General features: G+C 40.5%; 1 protein-coding gene across 1 annotated transcript in view; it reads right to left on the reverse strand.

Annotated features, from left to right (window-relative positions):
- The window catches only part of RNF150 (ring finger protein 150), a 285,174-nt gene extending 258,943 nt beyond the window's left edge, over window positions 1-26,231 (reverse strand). The window contains exon 1 of the mRNA XM_003257744.3: window positions 25,077-26,231. Coding sequence (XP_003257792.1) covers window positions 25,077-25,560 — 484 coding nt within the window. The 5' untranslated portion in view covers window positions 25,561-26,231. The remainder of the gene's footprint in view (window positions 1-25,076) is intronic.
- Window positions 26,232-26,540: the final 309 nt, after the last annotated feature.

Consider the following 26,540-nt stretch of genomic DNA (forward strand, 5'->3'; position numbering starts at 1 on the left):
CTATCTATTGCTTTGCTTTATTAGCAAATGCTTTTATAGCATTTATTTATATGTGTAAATGCTTCATATATATAACCCATTTACATCTCACTAGAATCCTATTAAATATATTGGTCCTATTATTATTATTATTTGCATTTTACATACAAGGAAACAGAAGCAGGGAGGTTGGGTGACTTGTTCAAGGCAGCAAAGCTATTATGAGGCCAAGCTGTGATTTGTGTCTGGGCAGTCTGGGTCTAGTCTGGCTCTTAACCACTAAACTGTATAGCCTATATCTAAATAATATGACAAGGTAGCACAACGCCTGACCCACAGTGAATTACTGACAGATGTTAGTTTCCTTTCCTTTTGTACATAATGGTGCTCAGGCAACAAAGATGATACATGCAAGTTGTCATGAGGTCTGCTACATCATCTCCTGACAATGCTCCCATTCCATATGGACTCTGTAAAAAAGGGGATTTTATCTGTATACTACCCTCCTCTCCATATTAAAATCTTCCAATAAAACTAGAAAAGAGAAAACCATTTTAACTAGCTATTAATGCAGCCATTCAAATGGGATATATCCCATTTGAATGGCTGCATTTATAGCTAGAATATATATATAGTTTGATTGCATCGTTAAAATGTCATTACACTGGGCTGAGACAAAGTTAGAGAATTTGCCAATTCTATTCTTTCATATCTTTTGGTTGTCCTTTGACAAAATCCAGGACATTGATTACATTTTTTATTACAATTCTAATGCTTCACATTGTATTAACTTGTTCGGTTCTCCCTCCCCATTGGTAATCTCCGAAGCGTGCCTCTCTTACAGTGGAGATGTCGCAGTTCCCTCTTTAGCATATCATTCAGGGAGAAATGGTGTGAAAGCACTCTCTCCAAATATAGCTCACATCTCTGCAGCTCCCTTGGCTGCTTCAGACTTAGAGGAGCACATTTCATTACAACTATTGGGGTAGACCGGCATTCTTCCTAGTTCTCATAACTGGGCTAATTCTTACATATTCCTACAATTCTTACATAATGCAGTTAAGACCAGATTGCTCTCTTAAAATTTTTCTTCTAGTTTAATAATGTATTCAATTCAATAAATTCCATCTCTCCGTTGTCAGCTACATAGAGCTTCTTAGAATATGTACTGGTGCATTATCAATATTTTACAGTTATATAGTTAATAATAATTTATTTAGCACTTCCCATGTGCCAAGTTCTATACTAAGTGCTTTATATACATTATCACATAAGAGTCCCACAAACTTATGACATTGTATTTCATTACTTCTAAGATGATTTTTAAAAAAACATTTTAACATCTCTGAAATCAGAATGCTTCTGACAATCTATACCATGTCAAAGTTGTGATAACATATTTTTCTGTGTACATAAAATATAGTTACGTCTTAAAACCAGTGGTGATTTAGGTTCAATGAAATTTGTGAGTGCCATATTTACCCCTATTTTAAAGTTAAAAAAACTGAGGTTGAGTCTGTTAAGGGATTTGCCCAAAATTCATTGCATTTACATGATAAGCTAAATAAACATCAATAAGAGACTTTATTGACTTATTTTCTTTCTAACAGTTCATTGTAGCATAAAGACAGGGCATCCATCCCATAATATACATCCTTAACCACTGCAGCTCAGGCTCAGAAATTTCACTGGGGTTCAAGTGCCATTTCTATCACTAAACTTAAATATATGATTTTGGGCATATTGCTTGAATGTATTAACCTCATCTATAAAGTCAGAATAATGACAGTAACCCCAGAATGTTTCTGAGATGATTAAGTGAGATAATCCATGTTAACACTCAGAACACAATGAGAGATACATTAGTGGTCACTTCAATTTCATAAATTATAATAAGAAATAACTAACGGATTTGATTTGTTTTGCCATTTACCCCCTGCCCAATTTTATTCCAGATAATACAATATCATTACTATGATCTCTTTGTTCCTATTGCACCAACATTTTGTATGGTAAAATTTCAATTCCAAATGTAGTGAGAAGTTCACCACCTATTCTAGCTAGTATTCTGAAACCATTCCAATTCATGAAACATACTCTGAGTATCTCCTTTGTGTAAAGTCCTGTTCTTTGTATTAGTTGGTACAAAGGAACCAAGGAGAAATAAGGAATTATCCTGCCTTCATATCACTTTAAGTATAATGGGCAATGAGAAGTATATGCAAGCAGAAGATTCTTGGTAAAATATGATAAATGCCTTTAGACAACTCCAGACAGAAAAGCAATCAGAGAACAAATAAGGAAAAGGTTATATCCCATCCCTTTGATGGGATCATAAGGAAATTCTTTAGAAAAGAGGTAAAATTTAAGATGGGCCTTGAAGGGAAGACAGTATATGGCAGGTCCTAAGGCAATCCTAAGAATAGAGAACTTCATAAGCAAAAACAGGCTGATTTCCTCTTCCACCTGTGATGGAGCAGCATATATCAGAATAACCCTCCCATTAACCACAATAAAATGTGAATATTTAAAAATCTAACAAACGGCTATTTAAGATCATGATAGCAATTAAGAAAACAAGGACATGAGAGGCCAAGATTCGAGAAAGAAACAAAATACAGTAAAGTGAATCCTGTATTTACCTCTGTTTCTTTGCCAATTTAGGTCTCCAAACATAGTGCCCAAACAGAAAGCAGTAGCCTCTGGCTTGCTGAAGTCTTACCGATCTGGGGAGAAACAAATTGGAGTTCAGGGCTATCAAAGCTGCCAGGATATGAGAGACCAAGGACCAGGATAACAGGGAACCAGAGAGTAGTAAGAACAATCTGCAGGCAATTTCTTCTTGAGGCATCTGATGGCTTTGAAGGAAACAAAATATTTCACCCCAAAATATTTAGGAGTGTTATGTCAAAGACACTGAAAATGCAGGGGAACACTGCCTCAGCCTCTGTCTGCCTCCTAATGGCAGGACATCAATCCTTCCTTACTGGAGACAGCACTTGCTTATGGGCCCAGAGAAGGCACCAGCAGATCCGAGGGGAATCTGGGAACAGATTCTACTATCTTCCCTTTAAAGGACAAGAACTGCTCTCCTCTTTGTTTTGTAACTACACAGCATTCACGGCTCTTTCTTACAATATTTTTAAAGCAAGGCCCCTAAGCCACTGCCTTGAGAGATTTTTTTGTTCGTTTTTGTTTTTGTTTTGAGATAGGGTCTCACTGTGTCACCCAGACTGGAGTGAAGTGGAGTGATCATGGTTCACTGCAGCCTAAAGCTCCTGGGCTCAAGCGATCTTCCCATGTAGCTTGGGACTACAGGTGCATGCCACCACACCACATTTTTAATTCTTTTTTATGAGGAAGGGGTCTTGCTATGTTGACCAGGATGGTCTCAAACTCCTGACCTCAAGCCATTCTGCCACCTTGGCCTCCCATAAGGCTGGAATTACAGGCATGAACCATCTTGCTTGGCCCAACAGTTTTGAACTGAGGCTTCTTCCAAGTGATGGGTACAGCAGGTGTTAATAAATTTCCATTTGTTTATCTTTTGTTAATTTGGCTTCTGTTTCAGGAAAATGTCTCAACTAGTAACCTAAAAAAGGTAAAGAAAATAAATTATATTTTTTCTCCTGCAACTCCTACTCATTATCAGGGCAAGATGCCTTGAACTCAATCAGAAGGCAGCTGTTAAGAGACTAAAAAGCTAATCAGCGATTTCGGCAATCTGAGTGTACTACAGGTCAAAAACTGCTGTTGAGGACCCATCTAGGAGGGGGTTATCTGGTAAATCATCTGAAGAGCCATGTCCTAAGAGTAAGGACAGACCAGGAATTACACAGCCCTCACAGCTGAATGATGTACAGGTTAACAATGAATTATCAGGACAAAAAATGTCAACAGTGCCAAGGTTGAGAACCATTGATCCTGAGGAATGGTCTGTATATCTTTCACATAGAACAGCTAAGTGAGTTTTCCTCCCAACTCTATTGTTCACCTGCTGGGATAACCTTGACTAAGGCAATAAACTTTTAGGGCTTCATGTTTTTCATTGGTAAAATAAACAATTAATTCATTATTTTTAACCAATACAGTGGCTAAAGTGGTTAGCTCTAAAATCTTTCCCTTCAGTAAAAGTCTGGTTTAATTTTGTGGTTAATTAAAAAGTAAGTATTATCTGGACAATTTCGATGATACCGGCAGGACAAAGATGATAAATCCATTAACCATAATGTATAAGCTTGCATTGCAAGGGCCTTTTTGGCTTACTTGCAACTGGGGAGATCCACACTTGTGTTCAGAGGAACAACGGAATACTAAAGCTTTCTAATAAGAATCTTACAAGTGAAAGTACTAGGATTTATGTTAAACTCACAACAAAAGGGAACACTAAAAATAGACAAATGAATTCCTGAGCATGAAGAACCACAAATGCAATTAAAGAAAATGTTATTTAAAATCAAGGCTGTAGCAGTTTAATGAGTAAGTAAAACTGTTCTGGGGTTATATGAATCGGGCACCACCTGAGGCCAGTTAAAATTCTAAACAAAATATACACTTTACATACCTGTATATGGACATATTTTAAATTCTCATAATAACAGTAAGAGTGTCGTGTTTTCATTTTGACCTTAAAATAACAATTTTTGGAAAATGGAATTTGGTATTGGTTTGCAAATGTTAATAGTCTGCAAATTTAGGATGATGACAGTATGAGAAATGCAAAAGAACTGATTTATTTGTAAAACTAAAAATAACATTTAGTGGTATAAAAATTTGCATAGACCCCTTTAATAGCATTGGCAGGCAAGTGACTGTCTAAATTCTCTGAGAACATCATCATTTTTGACTAAGAGGAATAAATTACACGATGAAAACTATAACTATTCTTTAAGCCAAAATATACAGATGAGGACTATAATATATAAAAGAATCTTCATCCAATTTGCCAGTCTGTGTCTTTTAATTGGGGCATTTAGCCCGTTTACATTTAAGGTTAATATTGTTATGTGTGAATTTGATCCTGTCATTATGATGATAGCTGGTTATTTTGCCCATTAGTTGATGCGGTTTCTTCATAGTGTCAATGGTCTTTACAATTTGGTATGTTTTTGCAGTGGCTGGTACCAGTTTTTCCTTTCCATATTTAGTGCTTCCTTCAGGACCTCTTGTAATGCAGGCCTAGTGGTGACAAAATCTCTCAGCATTTGCTTGTCTGTAAAGGATGTTATTTTCCCCTTTGTTTATGAAGCTTAGTTTGGCTGGTAAGAAATTCTGGGTTGAAAATTCTTTTCTTTAAGCATGTTGAATATTGGCCCCCACTCTCTTCTGGTTGTAGGGTTTCTGCAGAGAGAGCCGCTGTTAGTCTGATGGGCTTCACTTTGTGGGTAACCCAATCTTCTCTCTGGCTGCCCTTAACATTTTTTCCTTCATTTCAACCTTGGTAAATCTGACGATTATGTGTCTTGGGGTTGCTCTTCTTGAGGAGTATCTTTGTGGTGTTCTCTGTATTTCCCGAATTTGAATGTTGGCCTGTCTTGCTAGGTTGGGGAAGTTCTCCTGGATGGTAACTGGAAGTGTGTTTTCCAACTTGGTTTCATTGTCCCCGTCACTTTCAGCTATACCAATCAAAGGTAGTTTGGGTCTTTTCATACAGTCCCATATTTCTTGGGGGCTTTGTTCATTCCTTTGCATTCTTTTTTCTCTAATCTTGTCTTCACGCTTTATTTCATTAAGTTGATCTTCAATCTCTGACATCCTTTCTTCCGCTTGATCTATTTGGCTATTGATACTTGAGTATGCTTCACGAAGTTCTCGTGCTGTGTTTTTCAGCTTCATCAAGTCATTTATGTTCTTCTCTAAACTGGTTATTCTAGTTAGCAATTCCTCTAACCTTTTTTCAAGGTTCATAGCTTCCTTGCATTGGGTTAGAACATGTTCCTTTAGCTTGGAGGAGTTTGTTATTACCCACCTTCTGAAGCCTACTTCTGTCAATTTGTCAAGACCCATCGGTGTGCTGTATTCAGGAGACCAATCTCACGTACAAAAACACACAGAGGCTCAAAATAAAGGGATGAAGGAATATTTAGCAAAGTAAAAAAAAAAAAAAAGCAGGGGTTGCAATCCTAGTCTCCAATAAAACAGACCCCAAATCAACAAAGATCAAAAAAAGACAAAGAAGAGCATTACATAATGGTAAAGGGATCAATGCAACAAGAAGAGCTAACTATCCTAAATATATATGCACCCATTACAGGAGCACCCAGATTCATAAAGCAAGTTCTTAGAGACATACAAAGAGACTTAGACTCCCACACAATAATAGTGGGAGACTTCAACATGCCACTGTCAATATTAGACAGATCAACAAGACAGAAAATTAACAAGAATATTCAGAACTTGAACTCAGCTCTGGACCAAGCAGACCTAACAGACATCTACAGAACTCTCCACCCCAAATCAACAGAATATACATTCTTCTCTGCACCACATTGCACTTATTCTAAAATTGACTACATAATTGGAAGTAAAACACTCCTCAGCAAATGCAAAAGAACAGAAACCATAACAAACTGTCTCTCAGAGCACAGTGCAATCAAATTAGAACTCAGGATTAAGAAATTCACTCAAAACTGCACAACTACATCGAAACTGAACAACCTGCTCCTGAATGACTACTGGGTAAATAGGCAGAAACAAATAACTTCTTCGACACCAAAAAGAACAAAAACACAAAGTATCAGAATCTCCAGGGCACAGATAAAAAGAGGCGTTTCAAGGGAAAATTATAGCACTAAATGCCCACAAGAGAAAGCAGGAAAGATCTAACATCGACACCCTAAAATCACAATTAAAAGAATTACAGAAGCAACAGCAAACAAATTCAAAAGCTAGCAGAAGTCAAGGAATAATTAAAATCAGAGCAGAGCTGAAGGAGATAAAGACATGAAAAACCCTTCAAAAAGAATTGATGAATCCAGGAGCTGGTTTTTTGAAAAGATTAACAAAGTAGATAGACCACTAGCCAGACTAATAAAAAAGAAAAGAGAGAAGTATCGAATAGACACAATAAAAAATGATAAGGAGGATATCACCACTGATCCCACAGAAATACAAACCATCAACAGAGAATACTATAACCACCTCTATGCAAATAAACTAGAAAATCTAGAATAAATGAATAAATTCCTGGCCACATACACCCTCCTAAGACTAAACCAGGAAGAAGTTGAATCCCTGAATAGACCAATAACAAGTTCTGAAATTGAGGCAGTAATTAATAGCCTACCAACCAAAAAATTCCCAGGACCAGACAGATTCACAGCCAAATTCTACCAAGAGCTGGTACCATTCCTTCTGAAACTATTCTAAGAAACAGAAAAAGGACTCCTTCCTAACGTATTTTATGATCATCCAGACACCGAAACCTGGAAGAGACACAACAAAAAAAGAAAGTTTCAGGCCAATATCCCTGATGAACATCCATGAAAAATCCTCAATAAAATACTAGCAAACCAAATCCAGCAGGACATCAAAAAGCTTATACACCACAATCAAGTCAGCTTCATCCCTGGGATGCAAGGCTGGTTCAACATATGCAAATCAATAAATGTAATCCATCACGTAAACAGAACCAATGACAAAACCACATAATTATCTCAAAAGATGCACAAAAGGCCTTTGATACAATTCAACACCTCTTCATGATAAAAACACTCAATAAACTAGATATTGATGGAACATATCTCAAAATAATAAGAGCTATTTATGACAAACCCACAGCCAAAATCATGCTGAATGGGCAAAAGCTGGAAGAATTCCCTTTGAAAATCGGCACAAGACAGGGATGCCCTTTCTCACCACTCCTATTAAACACAGTATTGAAAGTTCTGGCTAGGGCAATCAGGCAAGAAAAGAAATAAAGTGTACTCAAATAGGAAGAGAGGAAGTCAAATTGTCTCTCTCTGTTTGCAGACTATATGATTGTGTATTTAGAAAACCCCATCATCTCAGTCCAAAATCTCCTTAAGCTAATAGACAACTTCAGCAAAGTCTCAGGATACAAAATCAATGTGCAAAAATCACAAGCATTCCTATACACCAATAATACACAAACAGAGAGCCAAATCATGAATAAACTCCCATTCACAATTACTACAAAGAGAATAAAATACCTAGGAATACAACTTACAAGGGATATGAAGGACTTCTTCAAGAACTTCAAGGAGAACTATACTGCTCAAGGAAATAAGAGAGGACACAAACAAATGGAAGAACATTCATGCTCATGGATAGGAAGAATATCATGAAATTGGCCATACTGCCAAAAGTAATTTATTGATTCAAAGCTATCCCCATCAAGCTACCACTGACTTTCTTCACAGAATTAAAATAAAAAACTACTTTAAATTTCATATGGAACCAAAAAAAAGCCTGTATAGCCAAGACAACCCTAAGCAAAAAGAACAAAGCTGGAGGCATCATTTTACTTGACCTCAAACTATACTACAAGGCTACAGTAACCAAAACAGCATGATACGGGTACCAAAACAGATATATAGACCAATGAAACAGAACAGAGGCCTCAGAAATAACACCACACATCGACAGCCATCTGATCTTTGACAAACCTGACAAAAACAGGCAATGGGTACAGGATTCCCTATTTAACAAATGGGTTTTGGAAAACTGGCTAGCCATATGCAGAAAAATGAAACTGGACCCCTTCCTTACACTTTATACAAAAATTAACTCAAGATAGATTAAAGACTTTAACGTAAGACCTAAAGCCATAAAAACCCTAGAAGAAAACCTAGGCAATACTATTCAGGACATAGGCATGGCAAAGACTTCATGACGAAAACACCAAAAGCAATGGCAACAAAAGCCAAAATTGACAAATGGAACCTAATTATACTAAAGAGTTTCTGCACAGTAAAATAAACTATCATCAGAGTGAACAGGCAACCTACAGAACAGGAGAAAATTTTTGCAATCTATCCATATGACAAAGGGCTAATATCCAGAATCTACAAGGAACTTAAACAAATGTACAAGAAAGAAACAAACAACCCCATCAAAAAGTGGGCAAAAGATATGAACAGACACTTCTCAAAAGAAGACATTTATGTGGCCAACAAACATACGAAACAAAGCTCATCATCACTGGTCATTAGAGGAATGCAAATCAAAACCACAATGAGATATCATCTCATTCCAGTTAGAATGGCAATCATTAAAAAGTCAAGAAACAACAGATGCTGGAGAGGATGTGGAGAAACAGGAACGCTTTTACACTGTTGGTGGGAGTGTAAATTAGTTCTACCATTGTGGAAGACAGTGTAGCAATTCCTCAAGAATCTAGAACCAGAAATACCATTTGACTCAGCAATCCCATTACTGGGTATATACCCAAAGGATTATAAATCATTTCACTATAAAGACACATGCACACATATGTTTATTTCAGCACTATTCACAGTAGCAAAGACTTGGAACCAACCCACATGTCTATCAATGATAGACTGGATAAAGAAAATGTGGCACATATATACCATGAAATAGTATGCAGCCATAAAAAATGATGAGTTCATATCCTTTGCAGGAATATGGATGAAGCTGGAAACCATTATTCTCAGCAAACTAACACAGGAACAGAAAACCAAACATCACATGCTCTCACTCATAAGTGGGAGCTGAACGATGAGAACACATGGACACAGGAAGGGGAACATCACACACCGGGGCCTGTCAGGGGGTGGGGGGACTAGGGGAGGGGAAGGATAGCATTAGGAGAAATACCTAATTAGATGACGGGTTGCTGGGTGCCGCAAACCACCATGGCACGTGTATACCTATGTAACAAACCTGCATGTTCTGCACATGTATCCCAGAACTTAAAGTATAATAAAAAAATATATATGTACAAAAGAGATTACCATATCCATAGGTGGCAAGGCTTGACTTGTGGAATAATTAAATCCATAATAATTTATAACTTACACTAAGAAGTGTTTCTTGTGCAACACAAAGAATTGCATTGCTACAAATATATATCTAATAACAATGGCAAATTATTAATTTTTATGGCAAACAATGTTTCCAGACAGTGTATTAGGCCCTATTTTTACTATAATTCTTCTATGTTTAGACATGTTTATAGATGTGGTATAAATGTCCACAGTATTCAGTGTAGAAACATGCTGTACAGGTGTTTAGCCTAAAAGAAATAGGCTATAACCTACATCCTAGATGTGCAACAGGCTGTACCATCTAGATTTGTACCATCTAGAACAAATGTATATGGTATAGTCTGTTGTACATCATTTATACCATCTAGAACACTCTACAATGTTCACACAACAATAAAATTGCCTGATGATACATTTCTCCGAATATGTCCACATCATTAAGCAACGCATGACTGTGTAAGAAATAGCTCTGGATTAAAATCCCAGTTTTGCTTTTAACCATTTGTAACTTTGGGCAAGTATCCAACTCACAGGGTCTGTGAAGTGAGTGAAGTATGGAAGACACCTAATGCAGTGCCTAGAGTCTGTGTATTCAGAACAAATGGCAATTCTCTTCCTTCTATTACTTATTCCATCCAACAAAGATTTGCTGAGTTCCTCTAGTGAATAAGGTGATGAATTTAATAAATAAGTCTGGAACCGGAAAGGTGATTTGTAGAAAGAATGCCTTGGCTTATTCAAAAAATGAAAAACTTTTTCCTCGTAGTGTGTTCTCCCAAGAGAAGAGAAAATAGACTGTGTGAGATGCAGAGCTCAATGGCTATTTAGAATTGCCAATCTGTCCCTTACAGTGGCTGCTGACAGCCCCCTCCCCTCCCCCAGTATCATTTGGTCATCTCACTTAAGGCTCTTGTCAGAGCCACACAAGCTCTGCTTCCTGGGGAGCTAGTGTCAGACCCGCTACATGGCCCCAAACTCATGAATACTGAGGCATGGTCTGACTTTGACAAGCGGTAGGCTGCTTAGACAACAGTCACTGGCAGTTGGAGAAGGTTACATCACACCCACCTGCATTTGAGGCTGCTGCCCTATGACCTTGGCAATTGAACATGGGTTTTGAATGTTCCTGGGGTCCTTCTCTCTCAGGTTTTTCTGAGGCTGGAGCACTTCAAATAACTGCAAACACTGTACCTTCCTGGAAGACCTACTACATGGTGTTGAGACGGTATCTATTCAAACTGCCTGCTATTAACGGAAGGGTAGTATGTCTGCTTTACCTTTCCTCAAAAAAGATGAATGGAATTTGGGACTGAGGCTTACCTAGTCATATATGGCAGTAGAAAAATGCTCAAAAGCACCGGGCCCCAATCAGGCCCAATCAGCCTACCTGCGTGACAAAACATTCCTTTTAAGCAATATGGTGGTTACCAAACTGGCCAGGCAAGGTAATGGCCTATTTCAGGGTCACCATTCCTTTGCAAAGTGATGCCCCATTTCAGTTGCTAAATCAAACCACCAATCATGGGCTAAAGTTTGAGCTATGTGTTTTTCTGTTTGTTTGATTGATTGATTGATTGGTTTTTGAGACAGAGTCTCACTCTGTCGCCTAGGCTGGAGTACAGTGGCTCGATCTCGGCTCACTACAACCTCCGACTCTTGGGTTCAAGTGATTCTCCTGCCTCAGCCTCCCGGGTAGCTGGGACTACAGGTACCCACCACTATGCCCGGCTAATTTTTGTATTTTTAGTAGAAACAGGGTTTTGCCTTGTTGGCCAGGCTGTCTCAAACTCCTGACCTCAGGATCCGCTCGTCTAGGCCTCTCAAAGTGCAAGGATTACAGACATTAGGCACCGCGCCCAGCCATATACACAGGAGATTAAATTCATTTTGGAGCACACTTCAATTACTATAAAAGACTAATGCTACTTTTAAATAATGACATTATGGTTTAAGGAGAAAACTTGAGATTTCTCTCATAGTTCTCTCATTGCTCGAAAGGTCACAACCCAACCTACCTCACTGGTCATTTGTCGTTTGCTATTTCCTTCATTTAGAGGAATCCTGACATCCTCTTTCTGGCCCACTGATTTTAAATTCTTCATTCTTCTGGAATGAAGCAGTCCATATACACCGAGACAGATTCATACAACACATCTAGACAGGTAGGATTTACTATCAAACTATACAATTCCTTCTAGCCACAGTCAGGGCCCCTTGAAGCATCTGTTCTACTGCATGCCCAAATCCCAGTAAGATCATCCAGGCAGCACTGTGCTCAACTACTTTTCACAGATTACTTTCTGTATTTGATAACAGCTGACTCCAAAGGACATATCCATTCTGTTACCTATAGAAAGTCCCCCCGCTGACATCCAAAAGAAAGCTCCTCCTAAGCAAAGTATTTGCTTGTAAATACTCACAGGTAGGCATCCAGGCCTCTTTAGAAACACTGGCATGATAATAGAAGATCTCAGAAAAATAAGGACTGGCTTCCTGCTCCAGACCTCCCACCATCCATAAAGAGAAGCCCAAGGATTTAGGGTACACGGCACCACCCTTTTCCTACTTCTCTATTCTCAGCAGCTGGTAAGGGCCTAACAGGAGGTACCTTATAAGGGGTTAAAGTCAGGTTAGAGGGTAGATGAATCTCTTACCACAGTCCCAGCAAGAATAGCTCTGCTAAGCACAAGATATAGAATCAAGTTTTTAAGCATTCAAATTAAATATTGCCTTCCATACCTTCAATATAAGGCAGAAAAAGTGTATATAATAAAACTTCATTACTTCATTCCTTAAGTAAGCAGTACATCTGAGAATTATGGAGGGTACATATTGTATCATTCATTCATATTTTCAATAGCTATGCAATGGATGCCTTTTCTACTCCAGGCTCTATAAATACAGCCGTTAAGAAGACAAGAACCATGCCCTCATGGAGTTTATATTCCCATGTGGGAGACAGACAATAATGGAATAAATTTACAAATGAAATTATATAGAAATTTCAAGTAGTGATAAGATAAGGGAGAATAAGAGAAGAGAGAACGAACAGCAGATGAAATATTTTCACAGTGGCCAGAGAAAACTAACGAAGGGGGCAAAGGGCGATGATGATGGGAAAGGGCGATGATGATGGGAAAGGGTGACTGATGATGGGAAAGGGTGACTGATGATGGGAAAGGGTGACTGACGTAAATAAGACTGATAGGAGAATCTGAAAAAAATCGAGGGTGGTGACTGGATACTCTTCCTGCTCACTTGAGCAATAAAACCCCATGATTCTAAAACGCTGCCAAATTGTAGTTTGCTGGAAGATATTTCTCTTGGAGTACAAGTGGCATAATAGCAAACTGAACTTTAAAAATAATAAGTTGGTTAAATATGAGAGAAACTGATGAATGACTACTAGACTTTCTTGTTTCGGAATCATTCTAAAAGCATAAAGGGATATTTAAATGATGGTTTGCTATGTGAATAAAAAACTATTTTTTAAAAATCTGGAAAAAGAGGTTGCAAAGGTCCTGGGCTGGGAGCATCTGAGGACCAGCAAGAAGGCATGATGGGCTGGGAAACAGTAAGTGGGGGAAGTGGGGTAGGAAAGCAACTGGATAGGAAGCAGAGGCCAAACCACAGAGGAGGGCCCTGAGGACAATGGCAAGAACTTTAACTTGGTTCCAAGTATGATGGGGAATCCCTGGAAAATTTGAGCAGAGGAGTGATTGCCTTTGATTTATATTTTTAAAAGTTCATTCTGTTTGCTGTATGGGCAGCAGATAGCAGCGGGCAGGAAGGGAAGCTGAACACCAGCTAGAGGTGACAGTGGCAGTCCAGGCAAGAGCTCATGATAGCTTGGACTCAGTTGGTGATAAGATGTGATCAGATTCAGGGTGTGTTTCTGTGGACAATAATTACAGTTTTCATGTATTACATGGTCAGTCACCCCTTTATTGCATTATGTAATGTAAGAGGTCACATACAACATCTATGATGGATAGCATAAGGAGGCTCACTTTACAGACGAGGACTCCAAAGCCTAAACACGTGCTTCCTGAGCTCCCAGACCCTCTCTGCCCAGCAGGACTTGCAGTTCTTCCTAGAACAGTGGAAGCTCATCCTGACCAAGGAAATGACTTCAGACTGCTATCTCAACCATATGCTGCTTTCTGTCTCCCTAGACAAGTGACTGTATCAGGGCTCAGAACCGGGTCAACCATGCACCAGAATCTTCTTTTTCACTATTACCCTATTCTGCCTCCCAAACTGGGTAATGATAACCACAATGAGCAGAAGAGGGTACTTCCTACTTGGTAAAAACAGCACAGTGTCTCTACCTCTTAAGCTTGGAGGACTGCTCTTATAATAATCCACATTTAGCATACAGATAAAATTTTACCCAATCAAATTACAAGGTCTAATCACTTCTGACTCATTATCGTATTCTTCTTGACTGTTTTACAGAAGTTTGTGTGCTTTCCTGTACTTGCTGTGTTTGTCATGTGTTTGCCTTCTTGCTGGTCACCAGAACATTATTACCGGTGAATCACTAATTCATGATTTAAGCAATACTGTCCCTGCTCTCATAATTTCGATCCTTATAGTTCTCGGGAAATTTAAAAAAAATTAAAACTTTATTCACGTAGGATTTTGATGCCTTCAAAGGAAAAACACCACTTCCTTAAATAACTAATAAAGAACCACGTGGTATAAGAACCTGAGGGAGATTTCAGATTCATCCGGCATAGTGGCTGTCAGACCTGAGTGCACTCTAGAAACATATGGGGAGTCCCCTCCCTGCAACAGACTATTTACATCAGCATCTCTACAGGTGGGATCTGGGCAGCCCTAACTTTTAAACTCCCCAGGTGATCCCAATATGCAGTCAGGGTGGAGATCACTGATCTCAACCAAGTTCCCCTCCAGGAGCCTCCTGCTCACCATTTTCAAATGAAAGAAAATGAGCCCCAGAGGAGGGAAGTGACTTGCCAATGGAAAAGCCAATTTGAGAGAGAGCCACAACTGAAACCCGAGTTTCCTAACTGCTGGTTCAATTTGCATTCAGCATCCCCCAGATGCAGAGGAGTGTAAGGGAGGAGGTGGAGTTTCACCATCTGTAATCGTGATGATTCTATCTCTGACGCTTCATTTCTCCTGATTCGCCACCTTCGGTGTCTTGCCTCAGCTGCCAAAATAGTGTAGCTTGGAGCAAAGTAATGCTAAAAAGCTGTGACGGGACCCTACAGCAGCAGCACCGCCAATATCCAACAGATGTCTTTTCTCCTTCAAAGGAGCACCATGCTCCTGAGTGAGCGAACATCTGAAGACTTCATCATACAGGCTATTATAAAAGAAACGATAACTGCTCTACAGCTACACACGAATAGCCTTTGACTAATCCCATACTCTGGAACTTGACCTAAGGAAGTATTCATGGATATGCGCTCATGTTTAGCTATATGTGAATGTTTACTGCAGCACTGTTTAAGAGAAAAGTGGAAACATCACAGAAATATCTTGGAAGAACCAAGGAAATTTCAAAATGTATGATTAAATTTTTAAAAGCTACAAAAACACACCGGCAATATATTACCCATTTGATAAAAGTAAATGTAATGAAAAAATATTAGAGTGTGGATGGTTCTATCTCTTTTTAAATGTTCTATATTTTCAAATGTTTCTATATAGCATATGTATTTCATTTAAAATAAGAAAAACGTTTTATTAATACATATTTAAAGCTGCAGGACAGTAAACACATGCACAGAATTGTATTTGGTTACAAACCTTTTTGACACTCTATGTCCTTCTGCTTATTACTAGTATACCTTTTTCCCCTTAGACCAAGAACAGAAACCAGGCACCCACTTCATGCCACATGCTACAAGATGAATAAACATTTGTAATGGGAGAATCAAATTAGAACTTCCCCCACTTTGAGTCAAATGCTAAGAAAAAATATTTAATGGCATAGAATATTTTTACGAAATTAGAGATGAACATATTAACATAGTCCATCTTCCCAGGTTCCAGGTTATTTAGTAATAGGTACTGAGCACTTTCTGCATGCCAGGGACTGCTCTAGGCTTGGGGAACTTAACTGTGGACCAAAAATATTATCTAAATGCCCCACTCTTGTGGAGCTTACTGAGACGAGCAAAGATCACCTGGTAACCATCAAGCAGTCCATCCAGAGACAAAGCTTCTTATCTAAGGAATTCAGAAGTAATTAGAGATCTCTATTATGTAAAGCCAGCATCTGGTTCCAGGTTTCCCTCCAAAAAATTTATAAGCAACTAGAATTTCTGTACATCTCTGGAATGCATGCATATAGAAACTCATTGTGCAACCCTTGCTGACATCAAGGCACCAAATGTCTACAAATGTAATCTTTTTTTTTTATTATACTTTAAGTTCTAGGGTACATGTGCACAACATGCAGGTTTGTTACATCTGTATACATGTGCCATGTTGGTGTGCTGCACCCATTAACTCGTCATTTACATTAGGTATATCTCCTAATGCTATCCCTCTCCACTCCCCCAACCCCACAACAGGCCCTGCTATGTGGTGTTCCCCACCCTGTGTCCAAGTGTTCTCATTGTTCAATTCCCACTATGAGTGAGAACATGCGGTGTTTGTTTTTCTGTCCTTGCAATAGTTTGCTGCGAATGATGGTTTCCAGCTTCATCCATGTCCCTACAAAGGACATGAACTCATCCTTTTTTATGGCTGCATAGTATTCCATGGTGTATATGTGCCACATTTTCTTAATCCAGTCTATCCTTGATGGATATTTGGGTTGGCTCCAAGTCTGCTATTGTGAATAGTCCCAAAATATTTGTCAGGACCTACATGGCTAATATGGACCAAATTACCCTTCAGCTCCCACGTTAAGGTCCATGAATACCCCAAAGGAAAAATCCACTGTGGTGTGCTCAGCTCTCTCTTGCTGAGGCACCCCACTGCACTCTTCTGCTGCTTATGCAGCATACTTTCTAATAAAACTTTTATTTCAAACCTATACTGTTGTCAGTAAGTTATTCTTACTCCCCACAAGTCTACCACTTTCTGATGCCAGGGCTCTGACACCTCACCTGGCCCTTACATTGTGGTGGGAGGAGACAATAAACATGTTAATGGTGGGTAACATGCAGCAGGGGTGTGCTGGGGACCAGCAGGAGGAGGCCGCCACTAGTTCAGAGAAGACTAGCCTGGGAGTGCCTTCCTGATAAGATCACATTAGCAAAGAGAACTAAAGAGGCAGCCAGCTCTGTGGATTTCTGGGAGGAAGAACATTCCATGCATCTTCCTGATAAATGAAGGAGAAAACATCTTTCCTCATCCACTATTCTTTGGGTCATTTGGAGTTACATTTCTGATGTGGGTTTCATCAGTGCATGGCTACAGAATGGTCCAGATGAATATTTGCTGTAGATAGTGAGGAACGGAAAAGAGAAAAAGGGGGAAACAGGCATTTGTATGCCTCCCGACAACCCCTCTAAAAAAACCTCCAATCTTTGCGTTTTCAATAGTGTGTAAGTGGACTCTGCCCATAAAACACCATTTATAACAGAGATTCCAGATGGAAACGGTTAAGAAACAAAACATTTCCTGATAATCCTTCTTACCTAATATATGCCTAGAAAAGACATGAACAAACCAAACATTTAATACAGAATGATTTCTAAAATATTTTTTAAAATCTCTATTATGAAATATATGTTCACAAATTGAATATGAAAACGCCTAACATGCCAATGCATAAGCTTAAATTCTCTGACAAACGATGCTTACTTTTAGTGACAATCTTTTTCTAATACCACTATATATTATGGAATGGGTGAAGTAAAAAAGTGAAGACTACTTATAGAAAGCAATTTATAACCACAAATGTGAAATGGTAAAATAAATTTAATTTTCCTCTTTTATTATAGAAAACTGAGACCTAGATCTAACCATGGTCATTAACATTTTGGCTTCAATATACAAAGCACATTTATCCTACCATACATTAAACAGCCAAGCAATGAATACCTCAAAGTTTAAAACAAGAGTAAAGGTCATATTATACCTGTAGACAAGGTTTCTATTTAATAGAACGATTGTAAATTGCAACTTAGTAGAAGAATTACACAGCACAGCACTGCCTTGTTTCTCTGGGTTTTACATTACCACCAAAACCCTCAAGAACTAAGATAATCTGCATAGGATTTGAACTTCAATTTAAATTTAGCATCTGTCAAATTACATTATCAAATACACAACACTAACATCACTTCAATCTCTCAGCAACAAGTAAAATGCTCCTTACAGTATATAAAAGATGAAATATTTCTTCTAGGGATAAACTGAAGACCTTCAGGGCTATCAAAATATTAAATTCTTTATATGCTACGCTTAATGTCCAGAAATGCAACAATAATGGTTAAGCAACAATAACGGTTAACTTTTCAAAAGTTGAGACTGGTTTTCTAAACAAATTAACTTCGTATCAGAGGCACAATCACTGTTTTCTGAAAACTGGAAGAATGAGCTATAAATAAGAAGCTCCAGGTTCTTTCTGGATCTTTCCAGATTTCATGGTTATAAAATTACTTCCTTTTTGAGAAGCCAGGAGATTTTTAAGACAGCCACTAGGAGAGACGATGATTGAATTCTTATTAAAGATTTGAAGACAGAAGGTAAGTTTCCTTCCCAATCCTCTAGATATGTATTTCTATGACCTAAAATGTATAAACAAGTCATACAGTTTCTTGCCCGGGTCATCTTAAGCTACACTGCCAAAAATGTTATTTAACACTTTGATGAATTATGGCTTTTAATAACAGAGTCTAGAATTCCTGGCTATTGGAATTTCTGCTAGTAGACAGGCAGGTGAAGAGTTACAGTTTAGTGCAAAATAAATAAATACACACACACACATATATGCATACTAAGTGAGAAGGTGAGATTATTCTGGCATTGAAGATCAAGACAAAGCATAAATGATAGCCAGACTGTATGTATCTTACGAGAAAAATCAAGTGGGAACTGAGGCTCTTAAAAAATATGTTTCTTAAATATCTAAGTGATAGAGAATCACATACTCTCAATGCTTGGGAAGGCCTTTAAAGCTGTCACCCACTGGAAGTCCATCCTTAAATCCTGGGATCAGCAATTCCACAATGTTCCCACTCAGTTTCAACGCGAATGCCAGAGAAAGCTTACCCTTTCAAGGAAACCTCTTCCATTTCTAAACACTTCTATTCTTATGAATTTGTTTTTCCTGAGCTGAACCAAGTCTGTTTCCGTAACTTCTCCTCACTACCCCAAGTTTGGCTCCATAAAGACGGAGTCCCAAACACTGTGACCTTGGGGTTGAGGTAGGAAATACAAATCAACACGGCAGAGCAAGAACCAGATGGTAAAAAGTGATGGAGACTTAGACCAACCGGGGGGCACATGGGAACAGCCAGCCACTGCTGAGCTCCAGCTACTCTTTCCATGGGGGAATGCAGGCCCCAGTTACTGGGTTTTCTGATCAAGAAGCCAGAAATTGGGAATTTTACTAGAAGTATTCTAAGTTTTAAATATATAAAGAATAAATTTTAGAGCTGAAATACCTCTTAGAGATCAACTAAACAAAACCTTGTACTTTATAAATAAGAAAACTGAGGGTGAGAAGAGAAAAAGTGACTGACTCAAAGTCAAATGGTGAATCAGAGGGAGGTCTGGAAGAGAAAAGGCCCAAACAGAAGGTCCCATTCTCCCATTATGTAATAGAGATGCATTCCTGCAAGTCAACGATGCATCTGTTAACATACTCTGAAACAGGAAATCAGCCTTAGATTGCTTCCTATATCTATGATTAAGTAATCACTGCCCACATCTAGCCTTCAGAATACCCTTTCACGCTGAGAGGGTATATAGAGCTGTAGCTCTGAGCACAGACCAGCAGACAGACTGCCTGGGTTGCAAGCCGAGATCTACCACTTACTGTCTGCATGACCAAGTTAGACAGTTTGCCTCAGTTTCCTCATCTATCAAACGGAGACAGTAAGCGTACCTATTTCACAGTGTTGTTGTAAGAATTAAATTTATATACATATAAACTGCTTAGAACATGCCTGGCACAGAGTAAGCACTATTTGGTCAATGTTATTATTACCCAGCACTCCAAAAAAAAAAGAGAGCTAATCTTATCACTTAAATGAAAATGTAAAGCAAAAGTACACATAAATATTCTAGAAAAAGTGAGTCCTGAAGAAAAAAGAAAACTTTATTAAATTAAAGCAGCTAGGTCCTTTACAGAGTTTCAGGCACAGGTAGACTTCAGCAATCAAAGTAACGGCCATAAAGGTAGCATGAATCCATACACTGAACTCTGAGCACCCACCTATGGAGGAAGAGCCTCAGCAGATCTACTACATTTTGCCTCCGACCTTGGAGAAGTCTAGAATACACAGATATACTCCATCCTAGGCTCCTCCTTTCCAAGGGCCTAGCATGTTCTCCAGAGTTACTGCAACCATTTCTTCCCTTCCTCCATCTCCAAGTTGCTCTTAGGGACCTAGTCTCACAAAAGTTCTTCCTAGACAGCTAGATGTTTCATTTCCTGTTGATTATGTACTAGCAATAGACAAACAAAGATATCAAACACACTCTTTAAAAAAGAAAAAATAAAACATACCATTTCCTCAACATCACAACTCAGTCACAAACAGCCTGCATACACAGACTACCATGTTTATCATACATGCCCTTGCTGCAACGAGATTTCAGTTTAAGCCAGAAGAAAGTACAAATGCAATAGAAGAATCTTAAATGTTCATCAATCAGAGGGAACTGGAACACCCTGTTTCAATTCGCTGAGCCACAAACAAATTGGCACCACTGCTCTGGCCTCTTCAGTATGAAAGGGTAAATAAGGAGTTCTTTCCCAAGGCTGCCAGGAACTCAGTGAGCCTCAGAGGTATGATGATCCAGTGTGTGGCTCCTGCATGTCATTGTGTGTCACTGAGTCCAATGCTTAGAAGGGCTAACATTTGTTGACTGCTTTGTGCCAGCTACAGATTTAAGCACTGTACATGCATTAATCCATCTAATTCACATAACAAGCAGTCGAGGTACGGTGTTATCCTCCACTTCACAAAGGAGGAAACCCAAAACCTGGGAGGTTAACTTGCACAAAGATACACAGTGAGAAAGTAGTGCCACCAGGACACAAATCCAAGTGGTTGGCTCTAGAGGCTACACTCCTATTTAATTAGTGCCCTAAACTGCCTCTAGAAATTTCTAACATCATCATTTTCCTTAGGGTACACTGAAAGAAGCTTCACAGGCAGGCATCAGACCAGCTTTGGGTCTCACTGCCTTTGCCTATAGCTGAAAGTTCACTTCTGGGGCTTTTACTACTTGGAAGATGCATTTCTCTATAGCTTTTTGCTATGGCCCTCTTGGTGCTCCTGCACTAAAGATATAGCCTTATGTCCCTTAATAGGGGACATATAAATCTCTGGTCCATAGACATAAAATGTGAGGGAAGTAGATTTTCTCTATTAATCACTCTCTCTCTTCCCTAGGATAAAAGTGTATGAGTTGAAAGTCTGGAAAAGAATAAATAATGGTGGGCATAAGGGGAAAGGGAATAAAATGAAAAGCAGAAAAAAAGAAGACTATGTTAAAAAGTAACAATTAGTCATCAGGGAAATGAAAATTTAAAACAAAATGAAGATACCACTTCACATCCACTTGAATGGGCAAAATAAAAAAGTAACAAATGTTGATGAGGCTGTGGAGAAATTGGAACCCTCAAACACTGCTGGTGGGAATGCAAAATGATGCAGTTGTTTTGGAAAACAGTCTAGAAAGTCCTCAAAAGATTAAATCATAGAGTTGCCATATGACTCAGAAGTTCCACTCCTAGGTATATAATCAAGAGAAATGTCCACACAAAAACTTGTACATGAATGCTCATAGCACTATTTTTCATAACAATTAAAAGGTAGAAACAACATAATTTTCCATCAGTTGATGAATAAATACCCAAAATGTGATATATCCATACAACGAAATATTATTGGGCAATAAAAAGGGTTTAAGTACTGACGCATGCTACAACCTTGATGAACCTTAGAAAGATTATGCTAAATCAAAGGGGCCAATCACAGAAGTCCACATATTATATGATTCCATTTATATGAAAGGTACAAAAGAGGCATTTAAATACATGAAGACAGAATATAGATTAGCCTAGGGCTGGGAGGTGGGGAATAATGGGGAGTGACTAGGAGTTGGGGAATAATGGGGAAGTACAAGAGTTTCTTGTTAGAACTAGATAGTGATGATGGCTGCACAACTCAGTCAATACACTAAAAGCCATTGAAATGTATACTTCAAATGAGTGAACTGCAGAGTATGTTTATATTTCAGTAAAGCTGTTATACTGGGGAGGAAAGTGACTTGTTATAAAGCAAAACTACTGGTCTATCTCAGGAGAAGCGGTGTCTGTTTGAATGAGAAGTTATAGTTACATAAGTGGCAGAAAATCAAAATTATTTAAGCAGGAAAAGAAAAAAACAGAAAACGTATATGAAAAGGAGAAAACGATTTCTATTTAATTGAATTTCAAGATATGCAAATGCATAGATGTTAAACGACAGGTTGCATAACACTAACTACAGACCTTCTCCTCACCTGAAATCTATCAGTTCCAAAAATAAAGGATCTAGAGGAAAGGTGATAGATATATCATCAGCTTTTGCAGTTTTTAAAACTTTTTGAAAACTGAATTTAAAAGTTCACAAATATGCAGATTTTCTGGTATGGTATCCCAAGTTCACAAAATAAAAATATTTGATTAGCATCTAAAATGTGCAGTTTCTCAAACTGAATTTAGAAATCTGACCTCAAATTTAACTAGGAAAAGTAAAGCTTTCAAGATCTGGACTACATGGAAGACACCGACAGCCAGACAAGTGCTGGCGGTGTTTGAGATTTAGGCAGAAGAATTTCAGAGTATAGCCAAGGGTTTATCATGCTACCCTGTCATGTATCTGCTCATAATGACACTCTAGCAGAAATCAATGCTAGCCTCTGACTGAAGTGAACACAGAGTCTCCTAATGTGGCAAAATGTCAGAAGATAATAGGGAGTTTCCTGGCCATTGGCAGATACAGCATGAATACATTTTTGGAAACAGAACAATTAGACAATAGACAATTTCCAATTTTTTTTTGCCTGTAACATTCAAACTACATTATTACTAAACCTTCCACTCCCACTATCTTAAGCATCATTTGTGTGGGAAATCTGCTTAGTGCTTTCTTTAAAAATAAGCAAGCCATTAATTGATCCAATGTGTTGGCAGTTCTAGAGAACCTTTTTAGACAGGAACAAATGATGCCTCTTACTTTATGTTCAAAGAAGTTGAGTTCAAGATTTCATGCATATGCACAGAGAAACAAAGAATCTCACAAAGTCAGCTAACAATCTTCTTGGAGTTTAAAGAACAACAAAAACAAAAAAGCTTCCTTCACCCCTCCTCCACTGAGGTTTTAAATATTAAGTAACATGTTTATCTAAAGATACTTTACATGACTTAAAGTGCTTTCCGTAGTCCTTAACATCCTTGAATATCAAAGTTTCAGTAGTGCTCTTAAGACTCAGGGTTAGAGTACAATCTTTTCCCTTAGAAAACTGTTGAGCTCAAGAAAATATATCAAATATTCTGAAAGTGCTGTATTGTAACTTTTCTAAGTAACTGCCTCTCCTCCTCTTCATTAATTAACACACTGCATTTTTCTGGCCTGTGTTTTAGAAGTCTGGAACATTTCCCCTCCCCACCTGTTTGTGTTAAGGTTGACAAAGTTCCCTGACTAAAACAGCTGGTGTTGATTACTGGAGGCAAACCAATTGAATATTTCACTGATAGGTGACATGAGCTCTCAGAATGGAAACTTGTCCCCAAAGAGAACACCCCTACAAATGTAGCCAGAGCTTGGTGTTCCATTTCAGCAGCGTAACTATTTATTCAAATTTGGTTTTTAAAGAAAATAATGCTTTTGATTAGGAGACTGCACTCAGAAAATGCATCTGTCATTTTTCTCCCCTTCTTCCGGGCACTGGATGCCACAGTCTTCGGCAGAAACCCCTCTGGGGAAGGAGGGCCCACTTCTCAGGCACACAAATACAAGTGGCAAGCCCTGACATAATGAGGCTAGCCTGCTAAAACTAGTGGCTTATGGACTTACGTTAACAAGCCTGGGGATGGCTTTTTTGGGGGGAGGGTGTTCCTACCACCAGGGAAACATTGCTTATGTCAGGCATATGCGGTATTGAGTTTCGGGACAGTAATGCATTTCTAGTCCTGGTACCTGCGATCATTAACAGAAGCTTATTCTCTCTAGTCTGAAATCCCTTCATTCTAGCCAGAAAGAAAACCTTCAGCATATTTATCCTCCCAATCAGGCAAAGGATAATGCAATAATTAGAAAAGTAGTTACAACTTTAGGGCCATCACACTCTTCTTGGCTTGTTGAGGATTGTTATTATTTACCATCGTGGCCACCTGTCAGTTTCTCTGGATGACAGCCTGGCAGAGCATAGTACTTTTAATATGATTAATGAAGTGCGTAAACCCAGAAGGGGAAACTCTCCCACGAAGAGATGAAACCTCAAGAGCAAGTTCGCGGTGGTGAGCTGCCAGCAGGTAACCCTAACCCTCTCCCGATACAGCGCCTGCATCAGGGTATACCTGATGCACAGACCCAAGAGCAGTGCTGTGTTTTCAGATCTACTGGTTCCAAACAGGTGCTGGGCCGGTCACTCACCAAGAACAGTATCTGAGCCCTACCCTCCAAACCCCACCTTCCAGGTCCCCCTCGGAAAAGTTAGCCCGCCACGTTGAACCCCTGTCCAAGCGGCGCTATGCCAAGCTCTCTGGCAGCCTCTCCCCTCCCCAGTACAGTTAATCTTCTCCTCTTTGTAAACCCCCCAAGTGACGCGGAGCAAAACTTAATCGGTCCAGGGAACCCAGACACGTCTTCCGCGCCGCACGGACTTCCCACAGGGAGCCTGGAGGCAGGCGCTGGATCCCTCTAGGCACCTCCGTCCCCGCCGGCTCCCCTCCCCCGCGCCCGCTGGGCCACTCACCCGCGTGGGGCATGGTGATGGTCTCGTTGGTGTTGGAGCCCACGTTGAAGATGACCACGGCAGAGGCGTTCTGCAGGAACGCGTTCCGGATCTTATCCCTGTACGTGCAGTTCCCCTTGGGGATGAGGGCTATCCAGTTCTTGCTGTGGGTCGGGGCGGCGAACTTAGTGTTGGGGTCGCAGGCCAGGCGGTCGTGGGCAGAGCTGGCCATGACCACCTCCCCGCGGGCGTCCTGCTTCGGCGAGTGCTCGCCGTAGCGCCCGCACTCCGTCTTCTCCGTGTGCAGCTCCGCGCCGCCGCCGCCCGCCGCCCCGGCCCCGGGGTCCGGCGCGGGCTCGGCGTAGGTGATGTTCACGAAGGCAGTGTACCATTCCTCCTTCTCGGCCACGGTAAAGTCCAGGCAGAGCAGATGCACGAAACAAAAGGAAAGCAGCCATGTTGAGAGAGCCAGACTGCAGCACGCTTGGATGAGAGACATTGCCATCTTTATCCGCCGGGGCCCCCTCCCCGCCCCCGCGCCCTCCCTCCGTCCCGTCCCTCCTCCCCAGCCCCGGCCAACCCCGGGCCGGCCGCCTCTCCTCCTGCTACTGCTCACTCCTGGGCCGGAGGGGCCGCGGCCGGGACGCGCAGCGGCCGCGGGGATCGGATTCCGGGCGAGCGGATGGCGCTGGCCCCTTCCCCTCTCAGCCGTAGCGCGGTGGTTGCATTTTGCGTCTTGAGCGCCCGGGGGACGCGGGAACAGAAGGCCCGCGGGGCTTGCGGAGGAGTCCTGCTGCCGAGCGTCCTGCTCCTTCGCCCGGCTTCGCCTTCTCTCATAAGGGTGGCCGGGGGCCCAGGAACTTGCAGGGTGACGGCCCTGCGCCCTCCAGCCCCGGCGGGGACGGGCACGGTTGCTCGTAGTCTAGGGTGCTGCGGTGCGGGGTGCTGCCGAGGGTGTCCCGGCCGCCGCCACTGAGCCCTGGGGCGCGCGAATCCGGCTGCAGCCGTGGCAGCCGCTGCTGCCCTGCGCCGGTTCCCTCGGGCTCTGGGCGCTGCGCTCCTGATGTCGCCGGTGGCTGCGCCTGGGCACGCACTTGTCGCGGGCGGGGCGGGCTTGGGGGCAGTGGGAGCGAGCAGGCAGAGAGGAGTAAGCGGTCCGTGTGTGTGTGTCTGTATGTTTGTGTGTGTGTGTGTATAATGTGTGCGTGCAAGGAGGAGCTTAGTGTGATGTCAAAGCCCCTGGGATTCTCTTGCCATGTTCCCTTGGTCTCTCTTTATGGGCAGCAGCGACCCCTGTCGGGTCTCAAATTCAACCTCAATCGGCGACTTGATGTAGGTGGGGGTAAAGGGGCAGCGACCCCTGACCTATGAGTAAGGGAATAACTTCCTGAGCGTTACATTTAGCAAATGTATGTGCCTCTCGTAAACGACCCTCCCGTTTGCTGGAAGTACTGCCGTGAGCTCCCTGATTACCTGTCCTAGGGC

The sequence above is a fragment of the Nomascus leucogenys genome, chromosome 7b, assembly GCF_006542625.1.
Source record: "Nomascus leucogenys isolate Asia chromosome 7b, Asia_NLE_v1, whole genome shotgun sequence".
In the NCBI taxonomy this organism is placed as follows: Eukaryota; Metazoa; Chordata; class Mammalia; order Primates; family Hylobatidae; genus Nomascus; species Nomascus leucogenys.